The sequence below is a fragment of the Lineus longissimus genome, chromosome 18, assembly GCF_910592395.1.
Source record: "Lineus longissimus chromosome 18, tnLinLong1.2, whole genome shotgun sequence".
Lineage (NCBI taxonomy): Eukaryota > Metazoa > Nemertea > Pilidiophora > Heteronemertea > Lineidae > Lineus > Lineus longissimus.
This window is the reverse complement of record NC_088325.1, coordinates 903,423-924,087: the sequence shown is the minus strand read 5'-3', so window position 1 is coordinate 924,087 and position 20,665 is coordinate 903,423. Positions and strand designations below refer to the sequence as shown.

The 20,665-nt window shown below is 43.9% G+C and overlaps 3 protein-coding genes across 8 annotated transcripts in view; 2 read left to right on the top strand and 1 right to left on the bottom strand.

Annotated features, from left to right (window-relative positions):
* Positions 1–5,559, top strand: part of LOC135502636 (proprotein convertase subtilisin/kexin type 7-like) — a 31,302-nt gene extending 25,743 nt beyond the window's left edge. For all 6 annotated transcript variants that reach the window (XM_064795589.1, XM_064795583.1, XM_064795585.1 and 3 more), the window contains one exon: positions 1,682–5,559. In XM_064795589.1, coding sequence (XP_064651659.1) covers positions 1,682–2,359 — 678 coding nt within the window. In that variant the 3' untranslated portion in view covers positions 2,360–5,559. The remainder of the gene's footprint in view (positions 1–1,681) is intronic.
* Positions 5,560–11,743: 6,184 nt separating this feature from the next.
* Positions 11,744–12,663, top strand: LOC135502583 (uncharacterized; the record flags this gene model as incomplete). Its single annotated transcript, XM_064795533.1, has 1 exon — positions 11,744–12,663. A coding segment is annotated over one exon (822 nt), but the record flags the coding sequence as incomplete, so codon positions are not given.
* A 740-nt stretch (positions 12,664–13,403) lies between these two features.
* LOC135502582 (dynein axonemal heavy chain 8-like) overlaps positions 13,404–20,665 on the bottom strand; it is a 48,886-nt gene continuing 41,624 nt past the window's right edge. Inside the window, exons 66-80 of the mRNA XM_064795532.1 lie at positions 20,345–20,535; positions 20,074–20,195; positions 19,280–19,398; positions 18,570–18,772; positions 18,210–18,283; positions 17,853–18,005; positions 17,156–17,311; positions 16,572–16,688; positions 16,095–16,196; positions 15,683–15,843; positions 15,106–15,262; positions 14,740–14,892; positions 14,420–14,609; positions 14,103–14,224; positions 13,404–13,738 (exon numbers count right to left, since the gene is read on the bottom strand). Coding sequence (XP_064651602.1) covers positions 13,451–13,738; positions 14,103–14,224; positions 14,420–14,609; positions 14,740–14,892; positions 15,106–15,262; positions 15,683–15,843; positions 16,095–16,196; positions 16,572–16,688; positions 17,156–17,311; positions 17,853–18,005; positions 18,210–18,283; positions 18,570–18,772; positions 19,280–19,398; positions 20,074–20,195; positions 20,345–20,535 — 2,308 coding nt within the window. The 3' untranslated portion in view covers positions 13,404–13,450. The remainder of the gene's footprint in view (positions 13,739–14,102; positions 14,225–14,419; positions 14,610–14,739; positions 14,893–15,105; positions 15,263–15,682; positions 15,844–16,094; positions 16,197–16,571; positions 16,689–17,155; positions 17,312–17,852; positions 18,006–18,209; positions 18,284–18,569; positions 18,773–19,279; positions 19,399–20,073; positions 20,196–20,344; positions 20,536–20,665) is intronic.

The window sequence follows — 20,665 nt, the reverse complement described above, 5'->3', positions numbered from 1 at the left end:
TGAGGGCCTACCCAGGAAACATGTTTACACAAGTCTGACCTACTCACAAACGGATGGCCAGGCCAGCGAGTTTGTGATGAAAGGAATGAATGTCTGAAGGAAATAGTCACGCAGGTTGTTTTGGACTTTCTGTGCGGTTGGTGAGGTCCTGTATGTTCTGGGGACGAGGATGCACTCGCATTTGTTTCATCATCATGTTCATCGTTCTATTATCACCTGTGGGAGTTCAATCACAGAGTTGTTCGATTTTGGTAAAAGATGCACAGTGCCAAACCACAGAGATTATAAATTTCAATCTGAAATTCTGAAACTGCTCGTCTTCAAAATGAATCATTATTACTGTCTCTGTCATCATCATCGTCATCGTCATCGTCATCATCATCATCATCATCATCATCATCATCATCATCATCATCATCATCGTCATCATCATCATCTCTCGTAGCATCATGCCTTAGGAAACTCTTGTGTGTTTAGAAGGGAAGGTTGTTATCATAAGTGTGGAGTACGTACTTAGAAATTTTGGCGACATGTTTTTGTGTGTTAGAGATAGGCCTTGCTTGAATTTCTGCAGTGAAAGTGTTGTGTTGGACAACTGTCCAAGTTCTGTTGGGCTTTGGTTTCATACTACCTTGTGGACTTGTCAGGGTTGTAGGAGTTTGAGGGGGGGGGCTGAATATTTTGGCCATAAATGTTGATACACACACCCTACGTCATATTCTTTTCTTTGCTCTGGTCACTGAAACTGTCTTCCAGTACGCAATAGTGAAAGAGATGTTCGACTATTTTTGGGAATTTTTGGCAGAAAACACAGCTCATTTTCCCTAAAATGGTCGGAGAATGGTCTTACATTCATTTCACTTATGCTACAAGGTTCCTCCAAATACATTCTAAGTTAAACTTGTCCAAAAAATGATTTCAATCACAACATTTTTTTAGCAACTTTTTTTTCTTTCAATATTTGTTCAACTTTTTTTCAGTTATTTTCTCACTTGAAAATTTTTCTCTCAAACTTTTTTTTGAAAATTTGGGTGCGGTGGCCAGACTTTCTCTTCTCTTCTTCCTCATCTTTCTCTCTGTTGGGTTGAAAAAGAACAATATTTTACAACTTGGAGGTATTATCTGACTGGGAAAAGTGGGGTCATAGGGCACAAGATTATGCATGACACTGACAGTGGTCAAGTTTGGGGTTTTATGCGGTGTGCAAAAATTCTCATGGTCGCAGTGGCCAATCAAATTGACCAGGAAGTTCAGTTGCAGATTCTGAAATATATCAGGTTTGAGCCATTTGAGAATAGAAATGGAGATGTCACTGAGCACTCCCAAACCTTGGCTGCATGATTTTGATTAGATTGTAGCTCTAATCTGCTGTGTTAGGTGAGACAATCAATTCCTCCAGTTCTGTATCAATTCCTTCTGATCATAATGAGGCTAAGGGACACCCTGTAGAAACAGACGCTAGCTGGTAACCCTGTCCTCTGTTTAGGGAGCCTACACATCCATGGACCCAGACCAGGGTTACCAGCTACTGCCTGTCAGTCTACCTACCCTTTCATGTAGGTAGGAATTAAAGGATCAGCTGATTGCAAACCAACACATTTGCAAAAAAGGTTCCGCCATTTATAAAAAAAGGTTCCGCCGATATTTTACAAAATCTTATCAAATGGTTTTTTCTCTCCAGATCCTTCTTCTTGCCAGTGTCCTATGTGTTGTCATGGCTGCCTATGAAACGTTCGAATACATGTGCTGCTATCGTGACGAGAAACGCGAGTCCAAAGAATATCTGCAGCTCCAGCAGCGGGCGCGCCGGATGGCGCGGAATGGGCGCAACGGTGGGCCAATCAACAATGGCGAGAATCAGGGATTGTTAGACACAGCAGCAGAAGATGAGGAGGACATCGCGTTGGAAACTTTCCGCATAAATCGACAACCGAGAAATAAAAACAATAGCGCCACAGAGCGACAGAATTTAGAGATTGCCAAGCATGATACGGTGCCGTACGCCGGTGGGGCGAATAATTACCCCGCTTCTAATTCTTCCAACATTCCTCAAGATATTTTGAATAAACTCTCAACCGAGGAAATAGCGCTGAATATGAATACACCCGGTGATGCAAAAACGCGGTTGAGTATAAAACCTGGTGCTAGTAATATCGGCCCCGCCCAATTTTCAAAGCCTCAAGGCGGAGCTAGCAATTTTCCAGCCTCCAATTCACCTCGAAATGGAGTTAGCAATAAACCAGTAGCCACCAATTCATCCGTAGGTTCAGAGCCAGCATCACATGGTCCATCCTCCAATATTGATCTCGTAGAAACAAATGATGATGATGAACTTTTTTCTAGAATCCGAGATTCATGATGCTTGGAAGTGAATAGCGATACTTCTGTATGTTTTTTACCGAAACAAAAAAAAGGTGCAGTGAACGGGTCTATAGCCAGCTTTGTATTAGACATTTTGTATAAATTGTTATTTCTATATATGTGCCAGGGATAAGGGCAGGCAAAAGTTAAAAATTGTTTCTTGTCCAACCTGCTCTCAAAACCTACCATTATCTGTCGCCATGATAGTCGGAGGACACTTTTTCCGTGGGGGGGGGGGGGGGTTCTGTGGCCTCTGTCCAGAACAAGTTGATCTCAAAGTCCTTGCTGTTGACGTCTAGGATTTGTTCAAAAGACTTGGCAAGGGGGATGGATGGGACTGGCTCAATCAAAAAAAGAGGGGACAGAGTATTTTGGTCAAATTTATCATATTTTAAAATTTCGTGCCAAATTTATTCGTGGTCAGTTTCAAAGAATTTTGAGAAGTAACTTTTGTGAGTCTTATACTTTTATCATCCCTTCTTTGTGACTTGCATTTAAGCAATTGGCCTGATCATGACCTCGTAGAAAGGTGGTTACAGTAATTGTGCATGTTTGGTGAGGTTGCCTGTTATAGTCAATGTTATCGGGTGTGGGGTTAATATTGGGGTTAATGTTTGGATTCGGAAATATTTATCGGCAGGATCGAGATGGAAAGAGCTTGTCTGCAGATCACTTTGTGACAGAGTTTAACTGTGATATGAGGTGGTCATGGGTTCAATTAGGACTTGACCCTAAATTGAAAGCAGTGGCCGTTGAGTGGTGGTGGGGGGATCAGGGGGGGGGTCTAAATTGAGTGAAATGTTAAAGGTGAACACCACGCACTTTGTATTTACTGGTGGCTCAGAAAAATAGAAATGCAGTTATACACAATGCCATAGTGCAGTTTCGTCCAAGCAAATTTGTTGAAATTTGGCATGTATAGTATTTGTGTATCTGTCTCCATAAAGGTAGTGTTGACATTTCTCTTCAGTGCGTATTCACACAATTTGAAATTTTCCAATTCACTTTCAAATTTCAAATTTTCAACCAATAGCGTCGACCTTTAAGATGTCGCCACAAAAATCCTATATCATGGAGTGCTGTCCACACCAGCCATACTATACAGTAAAACCTCCCTTAGCGGACACCTCTCTATTAAGGACAACCTCTCTATTAAGGACACTAGCTTTGGTCCCAAGTTGGTTGTTTCCATTCGATTTGACCTCTCTAATCTGGACACCTCTCTATTAAGGAGGGCAGTTGTCAGTCCCATGGGTGTCCTTAATAGAGAGGTTCTACTGTACCTGCTCTAGTCTGTAAATATGTTTAGTTATTTATTCATGAAGTTGTCTTCCACTGCACTGTAGGTGGGGTGACTCTGACCCAAGTAGGCTGACGTGCTCCACCCAACAGTTAAAACAATGCGTGGTAACTGGTCACTTTCACCCCACTCTGGACCAAATTGGGCCAAAGTGGGGTGAAGTTAGCCCATATATTTCCACCCCACAGCCTGAACCATGCATGGTAAATGTTCTTTTTCAACTGTATCATTGTATAAAAGTCGTTGAAAGATAACTCAAGGGGTAAACTTATCACTGTTTAGCCGAAACAAGATTTTGGTTGGTGGGTTATATTCACCCCACTCTGGGCAATTTTCACCCCGCTTTATGGTAATGTGTCTTATTGACTATATTAAGTCTTCACTTGTAAACACTTTGCCGTGACCTGTCTGTCAAATATTATAGCTGTTGTGGCATTTATTGGGTTGACACATTGCACTTTTTTGACAATTTGCAAAACCATAAGGCCGCACCAATTTGATTGTTAGTTTAACAGATTTTTTGAACACACCAAAGAAGCACGTGGGGAGAAAACAAGAAAAAGGAAAGGGTTATCTGTAAACAAACAATTAAATTGGTGTGGCCTAGTGAATGGGGCTAAGAATTTTGTTTGTATGAATCACAGCTGTCTTCCAACCTTTACAGTGTATTTTAGATGTGTTGTGTTTCAATACCATACCGCTTTCAGAAATGCTCAAGTTTCTCCAATATAAGACTGCTTCAATAAGCACTATGAAATCAACACAAAGCCTGTACGGAGTATGTTTTCATTCTACTGTAAATCTGTCGGTTCTCACAGGCAGTTTGTCATCACAAATATTGGAGATTTGATTTTCCAAAAAATCACCCAAAAAAATTGATTTGGAAAAACTGACAGAAATTTCACCATCTGAAAAAGTAAAATTATGAAATTTTAAATTTGTTTAGAAATTTTCATAAATTAAGCGGTTTACTTGTTTTTCTTTCTAATCTAGTCTATGTTGATTTCGCCATGAGAAGGGTTTAATAAAGCATTTAATGGAAATAGGTTATTAAGACTGTGTCCTCTGGGTGTTTTTGTTGAGATGTGGTGTCCAGGTGGTGACTGTCAGCTGTCTCGAGCCAGTTTAAAATGTTACGAGACTCGCCTTGTCCTTACCAAAATCGGTGTAACAGTTAACATAGTCCCTCAAATATTGCATATTGTGTGAATGTCACAACCACCCCTTGTCCTCACCAAAAGTGATGTAACCTAAAAACTTTGCTGTTCCATTTGAATCATTGTAGCAACCTTTAGTTTACAGCCAAACAAACTAGCCACGACACCTTGTCATTGCCAAAATCGGTGTAATAGTCTACATAGTCGTCCAAACACTTGGATGTTATCTGGCTGTCCCCTTTGTAATCATTGTCACAACCTTCACAATGCAGACATCGGCGAGAAAACAGATGCCCTTCTTCTGGAGTTGCAAAACTAGCAGTGTAGCCGTCAAAACTGTCATTCAAATACCAGGGTATTGGGTGATATGAATAAAGACTAGCAAATGCTTTTATCTAAATCTCCATGTACATTTACACTAGGCCTTCCTGTACAAAACCGGAGTAAAAGCATTTGCTAGTCTTTATTCATATCACCCATTGTCTGGTTCCCACAGTAATCACTGTCACAACCTTCAGAATACAACAACATGACGGATTCCTCTCTCCCAGAGTTGAGACACCAGGAGGACAGCAGTACACATCGTCATCCAAACACTAGGAGATTGCATCGTAGCCTCATTGAAGTCATTGCACTTGTCCCTGTCATCGCAACAGAAGTAGCACTCTGATGGGTGCTTGTCACAATGTGTCGTGGTTGTCTTCAGCGCTGACAGTTTCTCGCAGTTGGCCTGGTTCATGCAGCCCTAGAAAAATAAGGAGACTTAAGTCGAGGTACTCTACTGGGAGGGTTTCATGATTCTCATCTGATATGTTGGTACCTCCGACCCCATCTTAACATTAGCTGGGACCAACTAGAATGATGTCAACATTGTGAGCAAGATGGGACTCTTGAATCAGGCCTGGCATCCCCTCCAGCTTTCCAACAAAATGAGAGAGAAGACTGGCACAACCAGACCGAATCAAGCCTGGCATCCCCTCCGTCTTCCCAACAAAATGAGAGAGAAGACAGACACAACCAGACCGAATCAAGCCAGGCATCCCCTCCGTCTTTCCAACAAAATGAGAGAGAAGACAGTCACAACCAGACCGAATCAAGCCTGGCATCCCCTCCGTCTTCCCAACAAAATGAGAGAGAAGACAGTCACAACCAGACCGAATCAAGCCTGGCATCACCTCCGTCTTCCCAACAAAATGAGAGAGAAGACAGACACAACCAGACCGAATCAAGCCTGGCATCACCTCCGTCTTTCCAACAAAATGAGAGAGAAGACTGGCACAACCAGACCGAATCAAGCCTGGCATCACCTCCGTCTTCCCAACAAAATGAGAGAGAAGACAGACACAACCAGACCGAATCAAGCCTGGCATCCCCTCCGTCTTTCCAACAAAATGAGAGAGAAGACAGTCACAACCAGACCGAATCAAGCCTGGCATCCCCTCCGTCTTTCCAACAAAATGAGAGAGAAGACAGTCACAACCAGACCGAATCAAGCCTGGCATCCCCTCCGTCTTTCCAACAAAATGAGAGAGAAGACAGACACAACCAGACCGAATCAAGCCTGGCATCCCCTCCGTCTTTCCAACAAAATGAGAGAGAAGACAGTCACAACCAGACCGAATCAAGCCTGGCATCCCCGCCGTCTTTCCAACAAAATGAGAGAGAAGACAGTCACAACCAGACCGAATCAAGCCTGGCATCCCCTCTGTCTTTCCAACAAAATGAGAGAGAAGACAGTCACAACCGACCGAATCAAGCCTGGCATCCCCTCCGTCTTCCCAACAAAATGAGAGAGAAGACTGGCACAACCAGACCGAATCAAGCCTGGCATCCCCTCCGTCTTCCCAACAAAATGAGAGAGAAGACTGGCACAACCAAACCGAATCAAGCCTGTCATCCCCTCCGTCTTCCCAACAAAATGAGAGAGAAGACTGGCACAACCAAACCGAATCAAGCCTGTCATCCCCTCCGTCTTCCCAACAAAATGAGAGAGAAGACTGGCACAACCAGACCGAATCAAGCCTGGCGTCCCCTCCGTCTTTCCAACAAAATGAGAGAGAAGACAGTCACAACCAGACCGAATCAAGCCTGTCATCCCCTCCGTCTTTCCAACAAAATGAGAGAGAAGACAGTCACAACCAGACCGAATCAAGCCAGGCATCCCCTCCGTCTTTCCAACAAAATGAGAGAGAAGACAGTCGCAACCAGATCGAATCAAGCCAGGCATCCCCTCCGTCTTTCCAACAAAATGAGAGAGAAGACAGTCACAACCAGACCGAATCAAGCCTGTCATCCCCTCCGTCTTCCCAACAAAATGAGAGAGAAGACAGTCACAACCAGACCGAATCAAGCCAGGCATCCCCTCCGTCTTTCCAACAAAATGAGAGAGAAGACAGTCACAACCAGACCGAATCAAGCCTGTCATCCCCTCCGTCTTTCCAACAAAATGAGAGAGAAGACAGTCACAACCAGACCGAATCAAGCCTGTCATCCCCTCCGTCTTCCCAACAAAATGAGAGAGAAGACAGTCACAACCAGACCGAATCAAGCCTGTCATCCCCTCCGTCTTCCCAACAAAATGAGAGAGAAGACAGTCACAACCAAACCGAATCAAGCCAGGCATCCCCTCCGTCTTTCCAACAAAATGAGAGAGAAGACAGTCACAACCAGACCGAATCAAGCCAGGCATCCCCTCCGTCTTTCCAACAAAATGAGAGAGAAGACAGTCACAACCAAACCGAATCAAGCCAGGCATCCCCTCCGTCTTTCCAACAAAATGAGAGAGAAGACAGTCACAACCAAACCGAATCAAGCCAGGCATCCCCTCCGTCTTTCCAACAAAATGAGAGAGAAGACAGACACAACCAGACCGAATCAAGCCTGTCATCCCCTCCGTCTTTCCAACAAAATGAGAGAGAAGACAGTCACAACCAAACCGAATCAAGCCTGGCAGCATTACCATATCGCTCAAGACAGTCACAACCAGACCGAATCAAGCCAGGCAGCATTACTTTATCGCCAAAGACAGTCACAACCAGACCGAATCAAGCCTGGCAGCATTACTATATCGCCACAGACAGTCACAACCAGACCGAATCAAGCCTGGCAGCATTACTCTATCGCCAAAGACAGTCACAACCAGACCGAATCAAGCCTGGCAGCATTTCTATATCGCCAAAGACAGTCACAACCAGACCGAATCAAGCCTGGCAGCTTTTCTATATCGCCAAAGACAGACACAACCAGACCGAATCAAGCCTGGCAGCATTTCTATATCGCCAAAGACAGTCACAACCGACCGAATCAAGCCTGGCAGCATTTCTATATCGCCAAAGACAGTCACAACCGACCGAATCGGGCATAGAAGCACTACTGTGTCGCTGACAAGACGACAGAGGAAAGACAGTCACAATCGGACTGAATCGAGCCTGGCAGCTCCACCATGATGCCAACAGGTTGAGAGAGGAGACAGTCACAACCTGACCAATTTGAGTCCTGCTAGCTCCTTAGAACCAAGACATTCTTCCTCCATCTGGGCCTTGGGTAGGGACCCCATCCCGACCCAAGGAACCACTGGAGTAACGACAGTATCAGATACTTTTCGTAAAGCTTTTTATCTCCGTGCTCGTGAGGACGGACAGACCCTTACCACCCTACCCAAGGGAGGGTAGGGTTCTCAAGGGACAACATTAGTCTTTAGCAGAGCTTCTGGTTGGCCGTTCCCTTAAAGACAGGCCCCTGTACCCGACTTGGATAGCTGGTGATCCCTTCTCAATGAAGTCCCGATACTTGTATTGAGTGACGCAGCATCCTCAGCTCCTCAGAACCAGGACATTCTGCCTCCATTTGCTTCTGTGCTCCAAAGATCTGACAAAGGAACGTATTTTTAAAGTACAATCGATAGACAACGATTCCACACAGAGGGGGTTAATTTGAGAGAGATAAGGTGCATCCATTTCATAAGGGAGAAATTTTGCAAAAATAAAATGTTCCCACGGTCAGAGCCAAACGGGATGAGAGGGTTAATGGAAACCTTGTTCCTAGGAAATAGTTAAAAATTTATTTATACATTTCACCTGCAATAATAATTTTTTGATCCTGGGTACAAGGTTGTTTATTAACCCTTGCAGCCCGTTTGGCTTGGACCGTGGGAATTTTTTTTTTTTTGGAATTTTCATCGTTTGGGAGAGTATGTAACTTTTCTGGCGATATTAACCCAATCTGGGCTGGTGGTCTCTACTATATTGTCCGTCAAGAAGTGACACAGCATCCTCCGTAGGTTTGGTAGGAGGTGGAGGTGCAAGGTTCTAAATCAGCTTGGTTGTGACTGTCCTATCCCTTTCCCTGCGACTGTCTTGTGCCATTCACCAGGTTGCCAGGACGGTGGTGGTACCAGGGCGAATTCAGCTTGGTTGTGACTGTCCTATCCCTTTCACTGTGACCGTCTTGTGCCACTCATCAGGTTGCCAGGACGGTGGTGGTACCAGGGCGAATTCGGCAAGGTTGTGACTGTCTTACATGCTTATCCCTCTTACCATGTTGGCAAGAAGACAGAGGAGGTGACTGCCTGATTGTGACTGTATAGTTTTGGAAAGACAGTGGAAGTGCCAGGCAATTCGATCTGGTTGTGATCTCATATCATCTACCTCAAGAGAGAATGCTCCTCCACCTTGGGAGGAGAATACTGCCAGTAGACACCTCCAACCTGTCCATGTGGAGAGCAACCAATGAAGACTAAGAGGATTACCCACCTTATCATATCGTCTTGCCAGGATCCGAACTGTCCTTGTGATCTTGGTGTAGCAAACGTCACTGAGAGGATCCTCACATGTTGTGATGTTATGGTTGCAGTCATAGTTACTAACTCCCTTGTAGCAATCCTGGCAGACAAGGGCCGAGCTACGCATCGTGTGGAGACAAAGTACCAAGAACGTGAACAATAAACGGTAACTAAGGACGCCGGTTACCATGGTGATGATATCATGGTCGCTATGCAACAGTCTGCTACTGCACATTCAGGATCACATTTTGCACATCTGCGTTTTGAATCCTTAAATTCATTAACTTTACTGAATCCCAACTGATCAAATTGAAAGTTTCACATCAGATTTACTTGTATCTGACACAGGAAAGGAAGAGCCAGCCCGTCCTCATTGCACAAATTTCATGACTAATTCGGCTAATCAGAACACCAATCAGTTATCTTGTAGGCCTACAGACATATCCACTCGCACGAAAGTGCTCCATTATCTCCTAAAATCTTCATTTTGCTTATCTTCTTAAATCCGATATGTCATTTTCTTTCAGTGCACGAAGGCCTATTGTATAATTTCATAAGGTTTTGATCAGCTTAAATATGATATTTGTTATCATGTGGTGTTGTCACCAAAATAGTGCAGTAGGCCTATTTTCATGACGAATGTACCCCTAAGCTATGTGTTAGGTTAAGACTTGAAATTGTGAAAGTATTTTCGATGTGTTTACTGAAGTATGTCTGCCCCGACACTTCCATCATCCACTGGGATATGAAGAATGGGAGTGTCCATTATTATCCATTGTCCCATATTGCCCCCACTCCTTTCCATCAAGGAGAGCATGCCGGTCTTGAGGGTGTCCTTGACAGAGAGGGTCGACTATACTAGTACACGCGATGATGCAGGCCAAGACCAACAGAGATGGGCCTACTGTCCACTGATCTTGGCTAATGCAGTCAACAATAGTGAGTGGCACCACCAAGAAATTACAGTGAGGAATTCACCTGTCCCACTCCTGCACTCAGGGTTAACGGCTAACAGTGTAATCTCTTAACAAAATAATACCAGCCTATATTTTGAGTATTTGTCCCCAACTGAGGACAATAAACTACCATGACTTATGTACAGATGGGATTAAGACATTGTGGTAAAACTGTGGCATACAGGTAAATACCTCTAGCTGTAGGCCTATTAGACTTTTGTACAATGAATGAATACCAGTATCAGTGCAACAGGGTTTCGTGGACAGATTATATTACAATGTATTTTATAGGATCTACATACATGATAAACAGAAAGCTTCGAAGTGTTCCCAAGTGTGATAACTGATTGCCGCGTGTCACATCCTGTTTGGAGACAGTCACAATCCAGGAGAATCGTTATAGTCACAACCTCTCTGAAGACAAGAGGTGGCACCACAAACTTTCACAACCTGGACACATCAGGTCAGTAAGAACTTAAGGACCATATAATCTCCTCAGAGACATACACAGTTATATCTCATGCATGCTACTGGCCCTGTATTTGAGGATGGAGACATCAACGACCATTCAAATCTACCATAAACGGCAGAGGAAATAGCTGCATTCTGTCCTCACCAACACTTGAGGGTCTTTGGTTATGATAATTGATATTGATTACCTGAATTGATTGACCAATGCATCATGAAGTATGATGCAAAAATCAATGCAAGTTAGGAGCCACTGCATGACCCTTGGGATACACGTGTTTACAAATGGTTGCTGTGGTGTACAAAGGTTAGGAATCGGAGGCCTCCAGGCTACCTATTGTAACAAAACCACTAGTTTTCACTGGATATTTTTAAACAAGTACATTCTACAACACAGGTTGACATCATGGTTTTACTTTTATCTCTGGTTATTCTGTCTACCAGTTTGTTCGCTGTATAATATGCTCATGTCCTCTCTCTTTCACCACCAGACAGACAGGACAGGGCAAGATTAAACAGTAGGCCTAATCAATCTCTTTCACTTTTTCAGACCCGAAACATGACGATGGTCCGCCTGCTACCCTACGGTCCACGGAAGTTCTGCGCGCTTGTCTGCATCATCCTCATAGTGATTCCGATCCTACTCTTCACCGTCGCGACCAAGTTGACAAGCTACCGAGGCATTTCCAACGAACTCAAAGGAATACTCGCAGGGAATCATCGCACGATAGGAGGAGAAGTTCCACATCGTGCCTGGCACTTAGCCTCACCGGCACCAACGAGTGGCACTCTCGTCGTACCAAATACCGTCCACTACGTCTGGTTTGGCGAGGCCGAACCAATGAAATTTCATCAGTTTCTTAGCATAAAATCAGCATTTCTAAACATAAGACCTAAACAGATTCTCTTTCATTGCGATTTTGAACCAGTGGGACTTTGGTGGAAGGAGACTAAAAGAACTGTTACATCATTAGAAATTGTCCACCGCAATCCACCTGTGGAGATATTCGGAAATGAAATAATTCGACCGACGCATAAATCGGATGTTGCGAGGTTGGAAATTCTGTTCAAGAGTGGCGGCATTTTTTTAGGCACGGACGTCATCGTTTTGAAATCGTTTGATTCTCTCCGCCATTTTAATTTCACCATGGGCGTGGAGTATCACGGTAGTCCAGGACGCTTGAACAATGACATCATCATCGCAAACAAGGATGCGAAATTTCTAAAGATGTGGTACGAATCTTATCGTAACTTTACAAAACGGGAATGGGACTTCCACGCCTGCCAAATTCCGTACAATTTACTTTTTGAAAACCCGAAACTAATCCACGTGGAAGAACGGACATTAAATTACCCAAGCGGGAAAGATAAACATTTAATTTACAACGGACTCTACAACTGGCGGACTAATTTCGCATTACACCTCTGGCAAGAGTTGAATGATAAGGGATATGGACCTAACAATATTCGAAATATGAATACGACTTTTGGTGAGGTAGCTAGATTGATATATTATGGTAATTTTACACAGATAAAGAGTTGACCAGAAATTCATTTCAGTTCGAGTTCAGTTTGTCAAATGCATTGAACATGAAAGGTACAGGCACAGGTCGCATAAGGCTTCTATGTCCCCCTATTATGTTTGGCCGGCAATTCTCACCAAAAAGCATCGCACTGGTCTTATAGGCTGCCATTCTGGCGAGGCAAAGTGCGATTATCACTTTAAACAAAAACACCTAACAACACATTGAATTGAACACATTTTTTGGAAACTGTAACAATAAATTATAAAATCAAACAAATTAGAATTTCTAAAGAATAAAAAATACACATTAAAATGGATGATAATATGTATGAAAAGCATACAATTTGAGCATGGCAGGATTATGAGATAAAGACTTCTCAGTCATCAGAGAAAATACAATACAAATACCTGTACATTTTTATCATTAACATTTGTGACTCGCTCTACCAAAACTAGGCGCTTGTCGCATCTGAACTTGCCAGGTTGATACGGACTTGTTGTTCATTTCCCTATTGTAGACCTTTTGTGAAATGTGACCAAATCAGTTTGTAATAGATTTCACAAAAGGTCTACAATAGGGAAATGAACAACAAGTCCGTATCAACCTGTCAAGTTCAGATGCGACAAGTGCCTAGTTTTGGTAGAGCGAGTCACAATTTTATAAAAACATCGATGATCATCAACTGAGGCATTGATGAGCACTTTTCAGCCCCAAACCACACATTTATACTTATACTTCAGATTGAAATCACTGTGTTTGTTTATTTCAACAACTCCATCACTGTAAACCAATGGAACAATTCAACATAAATCCAATGCAAAAACAAGTTGACAACAAATGTCTCTTTGCGTCCTTCACCAGTCCACATCCTAAAGATCTTGTTTATTTGTTGATAATCAAATCTACTTGATGTCACAGAGAGCAGCGGCACCACGAAGTGTCCAATGATCTGGGCTGACCAGCGTCTTCAACACAATGAAACTGATGTAGGTCAGGTCTGTCCTACGCGGCTTCTTGTAGACTGGGCACTGGTAGAGTTTGGGATCTTTTGGGGCAGTCGAGTTGATGGCGTACATGTGTACCACGGGTAACATGGTGAATAACACCTTAGGAGACGGCTCAATAAGACGTGAGTTCTTGCGGTCCCAGCCCGCACCGTCCAGGAATAGGCCGTAGATGTATACGCCTTCCTGTAAAGACAGAGGAGACGACATGTTTATGAAGTTACTGTTTTACAGTAGAACCTCTCTTAGGGACACACTTAGGACAGGAACATACTGTCCTTGATAGAGAGGTGTCTTGATTAGAGAGGTCTATACTAAGAGCCCCCTGCCAAATCTGATAGATGGTTGGCAAAGACTGAATAACAAGGAACCAGCACTGATAAGAGTGGTGTTGACTCAGATGGCTCAGGACTGTAATGCCTGGAGGGATGTGGTGGCATAGTTGACATCGAAATGTTAAGTAGCAGGATTGAGTGAGCGAGTGAGTGAGCGAGTGAGTGAGGTGAGTGAGTGAGGTAGGTGAGTGAGTGAGAAGACAGCGTTTACTTACAGACGGTGGTGATGATATGTCCTCCCTGTTAGCCCGGAGCACCTCGTTGTGGAGTGTGACTGAATCGAGGGCCCAGCCTTTGTGAGCACGCGTCACCTCCTGTCTCATGGCAGTCAGGAAACCTGAAGATGGAATAGAAAGCCATGAAGTTAACCACCTTTCCACTCTACAAACCAGGGAGCACTCATACTGGTATGCCATTTCAGGCCGGTTAAAAATACCAAGTGCATAGTTTAGCCACGAATCCACAGCCATAACTCTTCCCCTTCGCCACAGCACTCCACTTGAATTGAGGACAAGAAAACCATCAAACGTACCCTGAGGATTGAAGAATCCCGTCATCCAGAAGACTGTGGGCCTTCCTTCAAATATCCACTTGGAGAACTGCTCATTCCTTTCGAGGAGCTCAGTGAACCAGAAACCAAGAGTGCTCGACTCCCACGATGTCTTCCTCCACATCTCGGGGACGCGAGCGTCAAACATACTGTCAAGGGCTTCACGCAGATTCTGAAAGTACCAACAGTTTTGGGAGCATGTCAAAATTATCATGACTGGTCCCGGGACCCCCAGTCCTTTCCAAGACGGACAAGATTGTTTTCTGGTATAAACAGATCAGAAGGCAACTACAAAATCTTACCTCACTCATGATAATTGTTCCCTCAATCGCCAGTTTCAGATCTATCAATGTTATCCTCACATTCGCGATGACACGCTGCATTCTGTCGATTTCCTGTTTCAGGAAGATGTTAAGAGGTTGCAGGACACCCATCTTCCTCAGACGATCTTTGACCTGGCAATGAAAAGCAGAGGTTAGGAAGGGAATCAACCTTTCACCTTCAGTGCACAATGTGCCCAGCCTGTTACACATATGAAGATATCTATTAGGCCCCTCAGTTGGCAGCCTTTATTAACCAGACACTGAGATCCTGGTATCAACATGAAAATATGGCCCAAACCACTATTCTTGCAAGCATGCTCGTCGAGTAAGGGACGCAATCTTTACCTCATGTGGCAAATAATCCACAGGCAGTTTCTCAAGCATGTCATCAGCTAATTTATAAACGACAGTCTCCCTGGTCTCGCCAGACCCACCACCGCTGTCCTTGGGCTGGATACTCATAATCGACTCGAGGACTTCTGCCGCCATATTACTCTGGTACCTACAAATGGGAAAGCAACACAAGTTCATCATATCGTGAAGTAGCCAGCAGTGTTAACCACTAGGCTATGAGGCTCCTACACAATCCTGGGATCTCCCCGGGATCAAACCCGGGCCCTATTGCGTGATAGCCAGCAGTGTTAACCACTAGGCTATGAGGCTCCTGTACAATCCTGGCTTCTCCCCGGAATTGAAGCCGGGCCCTATTGGATGGTAGCCAGCAGTGTTGACCACTAGGCTATGAATCTCCTCATTATCATCACATTCTGGTTGTGAATTCATCCCAAGGACCAATTGAGGAAAGCTGAGAAGACTCCCATTACCACAGATCAGCACCAGAGTCAATCAGGATAAACAAAACTCTGCAGGAAGGACTTCGGAGATGATTATCTGGCCCACATTTGCTGTCATGCCAACTTACGTAATATCAGCATTCGGGTGGAGGCCGAACGCTTCAGGGGAGTCAACGAGTGGAAGCTCTTCAATGAAGGCCATGTTCTCTTTGAGAGTCTTAAACTTGGGGATCTTGTAACCCGTGTAGAAGGCGAACGACTCCTGGAACATATTCTCACCAAACCACACCTAAACGAAGAAATTAGATATTGGGGTGAGAGCGCATTGGAAGAGTCGGCCTCGTGATCACGAGGTCGTGAGTTCGACACTGGCTGAGTCACTCCTTGGTCCTCCTACTGGTCGAGTTCAAGTGAGCACCTGGTTTCTCCTTGAGACCCCTGATTGATTTCTGTGGACCGGGTAATATTGCCAGTGCAATGAACGAGACCAGACACCAGAGCAAGTGCGCCAGAACTTTCTCTTGGTGATTACAACGCTACCTTGGAAAACGTATTGAGCAGTCTTTTGTCGTAGTCGTCAGTGACCCTGCCACCATACTGTACTTCCCCGAGCATGTAACGCACAGTGCTCCACGACACACCCTGTAAACAAGGACAAAGCATAAATGAGATATGTTTCACAGCAAAACAGACAGTATTACCAATATTTCTATCTAATATTGGTGTGATTTTTCCCGTTGTGGGATGTCACAGAACGTGTTGGGGGAGGAGTGGGTTTGACATGAAACAAACTCAACACAAATCCGTTTAAAATTTTACAATTATTTGCAAGATTTTTCAATCAACATTCAGTTTTCTTAAATTCTGAAGCAATCAAACATTTTCAAAACGAGTGAATTCCAAGGGTGGGAGTCAGTTCTTGCTTTACCAGATAGTTCACCCTACTGCGACCTAATTCAAGATCCAGAGAAATGATGGGCTAGATATGCACTGACTTGTCACAGGATCTTCACTCACCTTCTTAGGATCCAAATCATCCAGGTGATTCTGACAGAACTGGACGCTCGACCCCCAATCAGATGAGTTAAACTCGTACGGAATATTCCAACCAAGGGGACCAAACTTCCTTCTCTCCTGAAAATAGAAGCCTTCAAAGTTGGCAAGGGCCTAGTTTCTCAAGACATTTTTGAGTATTTCATAACTCTAGATGAACCTTAGGGTAGGCCTAACTAATGCTGAAGAGTAATACTCTCTCACAGTGTCAACTAAAGCTGGTTAACTATGACACAGGCTGTCCAGGGCTGTGCAACATTACTAATTGTGATCACACTATTACACTTCAGTGACAAGAGGTCAACCAAGCACCTTTTCCCAGATCTATCTGATAACACTATACACCTTTCCAGAAATGGGGCGCTGAGTGTCCGAATAGTGATGTCATAAGGGGAAACAAGGCCTTATGGTGGAGGGACAAAGGAGATACTCATGGTTGACCAACATACTTGAATGCCTTTAATGACGGACAAGGGGGGAAAAGTTTAAGTTCCAATGCAAGCCACCAATTTCGGGAAGCATGTATACCACATTTTAACAGTACCCACCTGAACTACAGTGTGTAGGAATGAGACGCCATACAACATAGGCTTCCACTGGTGCATGTTGCTGATGTCGAGGAAATCTTGACTGATTCCAGTGTACGTCCTCTTCAGGCCAGCTTTGATCCCCTGAGGTGGCTCGTTCGTGAATTTGATCGACACCTAAAAGAAATTATCATCATTTCAATTTTAAAGTGATACTATGATGTGATTTACAACTTTTCGGAAATACGTCCGTTTTTAATTGTTGATCACAAATGTAAAGCTCAAATTTTCCATTTTTGATTAGATTTATTATAAAATCGCTGAATGTGAACCATCGCGACCGCGAAAATGTTTATGTTGTGACGTCATCAACGAAAACGGCATCGAAGCGAGCCGTCCGGGCGGGATAAAACGATCAATTTCTAGAAAATGTGCATTTCGATTCGAAAACCTTACCGATTTATGAGAAAGTGACGTAGTCATTTGTCAAAAACAGCTAAAACATTATATGGTGAAATTTGACACGAGTTACCCTTTAAGTCAGTAATCATTTAAAGGAAGAACTTGGACATGTGATTTAGGATGGTTGGAGAGTAATACCCCTCAATGCCACTATGCACCGCCACTTGAAGCATCACACAAGCTGATTCCACTGTGCATGCAAACCTTAGTCTATCACGCCAGCAGGTAAATCACATTCACTGATTTTTGAACATACCTGTAGGAGACTGATGGGAAAGTGGGGGTGAACCTCAGTCGTAATCCACACTCTGAAGTTTTCATTGAAGTTTTCCGTTTCGCTGAGGATGTCTAGGAGTTCCTCCATGAAGTCCAGACCCAAGTGACAATTCTGTAGCAGCGCCCAGCCTCCCTGAAACAAGACAAATACACAAATGAAATCGTGGTCATCATCATCATCATCATCATCATCATCACTAGGCCTACTATTAAGTGCATCATGAACTTTAGTTCCTTGAATGCAACACCGGTTCATCCACAAATACCCCCGTTTTCTCCCCAGCCCTATTGCATGGTAGCCAGCGGTTCTAAACCACTAAGCTATGAGGCTACTCACAGTTTGTCCAAAGTTGGCCACGAGTTTCCTGGCATGCACCTCTTGGCCCTGTCCCATGGAAATAGCGCGGCAATCTGCAATAGATCAAATTCATTTTTACACTTTCTCTTTCATGGTGTCATCAGGCAAAGGATATTCTCATCGGAAAACTAGATCAATAATCACTTTAATGCCCATTTCATCAAATGCAAAAAAATGTGTCGTGATGTTGCCATGCATTTTCCCAAGATTTCACCTCAAATGTTGGGTAAGTCCCATAACTCATAAAATCAGGCTGAACTCTGGAGCCGGTTGTCCTGGTTTCATGGCCAAGTCATTGTTTCATATATTTGAAAAGTAAACAAGGAGTATCTTACTTACCAACGTGTAACTTCTTGGCCAATAACTCAATCTGACTGGTCGGATCTGAACCCATTGATAGCAAGCAGACAAGAGGAGTCCGTGTGTCACTCTCGCCAAACATCACCTCCAGATTGAGTATGACCGGATCAGCATATCTGTCTCCCATTGATGAAGCGATGTACTTCCTGGCCTGGGCAATCGTTCTGTCGGGACACCATGACCTACATGAAGAGGCATATTGACTTGAGCGACATACTAATGAATGAATGTAAGTTCTTTTATGCAGCGCTTTTAAAATGTTTATACACCTTTCCAGCAATGGGGCGCTGAGTGTCCGAAATAGTGATGTCATAAGGGGAAACTAGGCCTTATGGTGGAGGGACAAAGGAGATAGTCATGGTTGACCAACACACTTGAATGCCTTTAATGACGGACAAGGGGGAAAAAGTTAGTTCCAATGCAAGCCACCAATTTCGGGAATTCACGGGAAGCATGTATACAATATTCTCAGAACACTTTACATTTTTTCACCAGGCTTAAGCTCAGAAACCATTCAGTAGAATTCAGATAATGCTCAATCAGCGCTACAACCGGAACACTCTCTATTAAGGACCCTCTCTTTTGAGGACACTTGTTTTGGTCATTTTGACCTGTCTAATCAGGACACCTCTCTATTAAGGACAGCAGTCCAAAGGTTATCCTCAATAGAGAGGTTCTCCTGTACTTGCCTTATGAGAAGTAGCTTCCTAAATGTATCGAGTGAGCTTGAGTAGCCGTCAGGGATGACCTCTTCCTCTGGTGCGTCCTTGTCAAACCAAGCTTTCCATACCCTCTCACTCAGTGGAATCTAAACAAGGAAACAAAACAATGATTAGTTGGCATTCTCTTGCCCGAGATGTGTCCTTGGGCAAATGACTTTACTTGGATTGGCTTGTTCTCTGACGAGACGTAAAACTGAGATTCCTTGTTCCTGGTGCCCTCTCCAATGAGTATTGGTCACTGGTCACTACTGTATAGAGTTCTGCCCAATTGTTTTATAAGAAGAAGGGTATGCCGGGTGTAGGCTATCTTTGCATAAAGAGGTGATAAGGGGATCTAAAGAGCCCAAAGTGTATCATAGGTGAGGTCATGGGCATAGACCACAATGGTTTGATGGCAATGAGACTTGAAACAGCACGTCTATCACGAATCAAATCTTGGCCTAAACAATCAATATGTGACTCGCTCTACCAAAACTAGGCGCTTGTCGCATCTGAACTTGACAGGTTGATACGGACTTGTTGTTCATTTCCCTATTGTAGACCTTTTGTGAAATGTGACCAAATCAGTTTGTAATAGATTTTACGAGTCACATATGCAGATTGACACACTTATGCAGGGACAAGAATCGACCTGGCCCAAGGAGACATTAGCTCATTAACACCCTGGCAAGAGATGGAGTCTACAAGCTACAAACAGAACTGGTGGCCCGCACATGCAGCACGCAACACGAGAGAGAGTAATCAACAGACTGAATACAAACCTGTCTGAGGATGTCCCTGAATTGTGGCAGCTTGCTGAGTTCAACCAAGTTGAGCCAAGTCATATCCAAGATCCATTTGCAGGGTTTGGGTTGAACAGCGTTCAGATCTAGAGCAGCGCCTCCTGCAGAGAAAAATCATAACAAATGTACATCAGGACGTGAACGTGAGAGGTAGCAGCATTGTGATTCTCATAGAGACCACAACATGCCTAACAGAACACCTTATATTACAGATAGGCCTGCTCAACTAGGCCTACGAGGCATGGCTTACCTTTGATCAGACCCTGGAACTCTTCATGTCTGATGTTACCCTTATTCAACTCGATCTTGAGAGTAAGCAGCATGGTGAACAGGAACTTGTGATTCTCATAGAGGCCACGACACGCGTAGCAGAACACCTCGTACGTCAAGAACTCAATGATGTTGTGGATACGCTTGGCAGTGACAGGAGATTTCTCAGATCTAGGAAAGAAGACAATTTTGAGATACGTGCCGACATGATTTCTTGGGTCTCTAGAGCCATCAATACTCAGTCACACACAATAACTCTGCTAATTATTAAACCTCATCCAGAATGCTGCCTAATGTCACT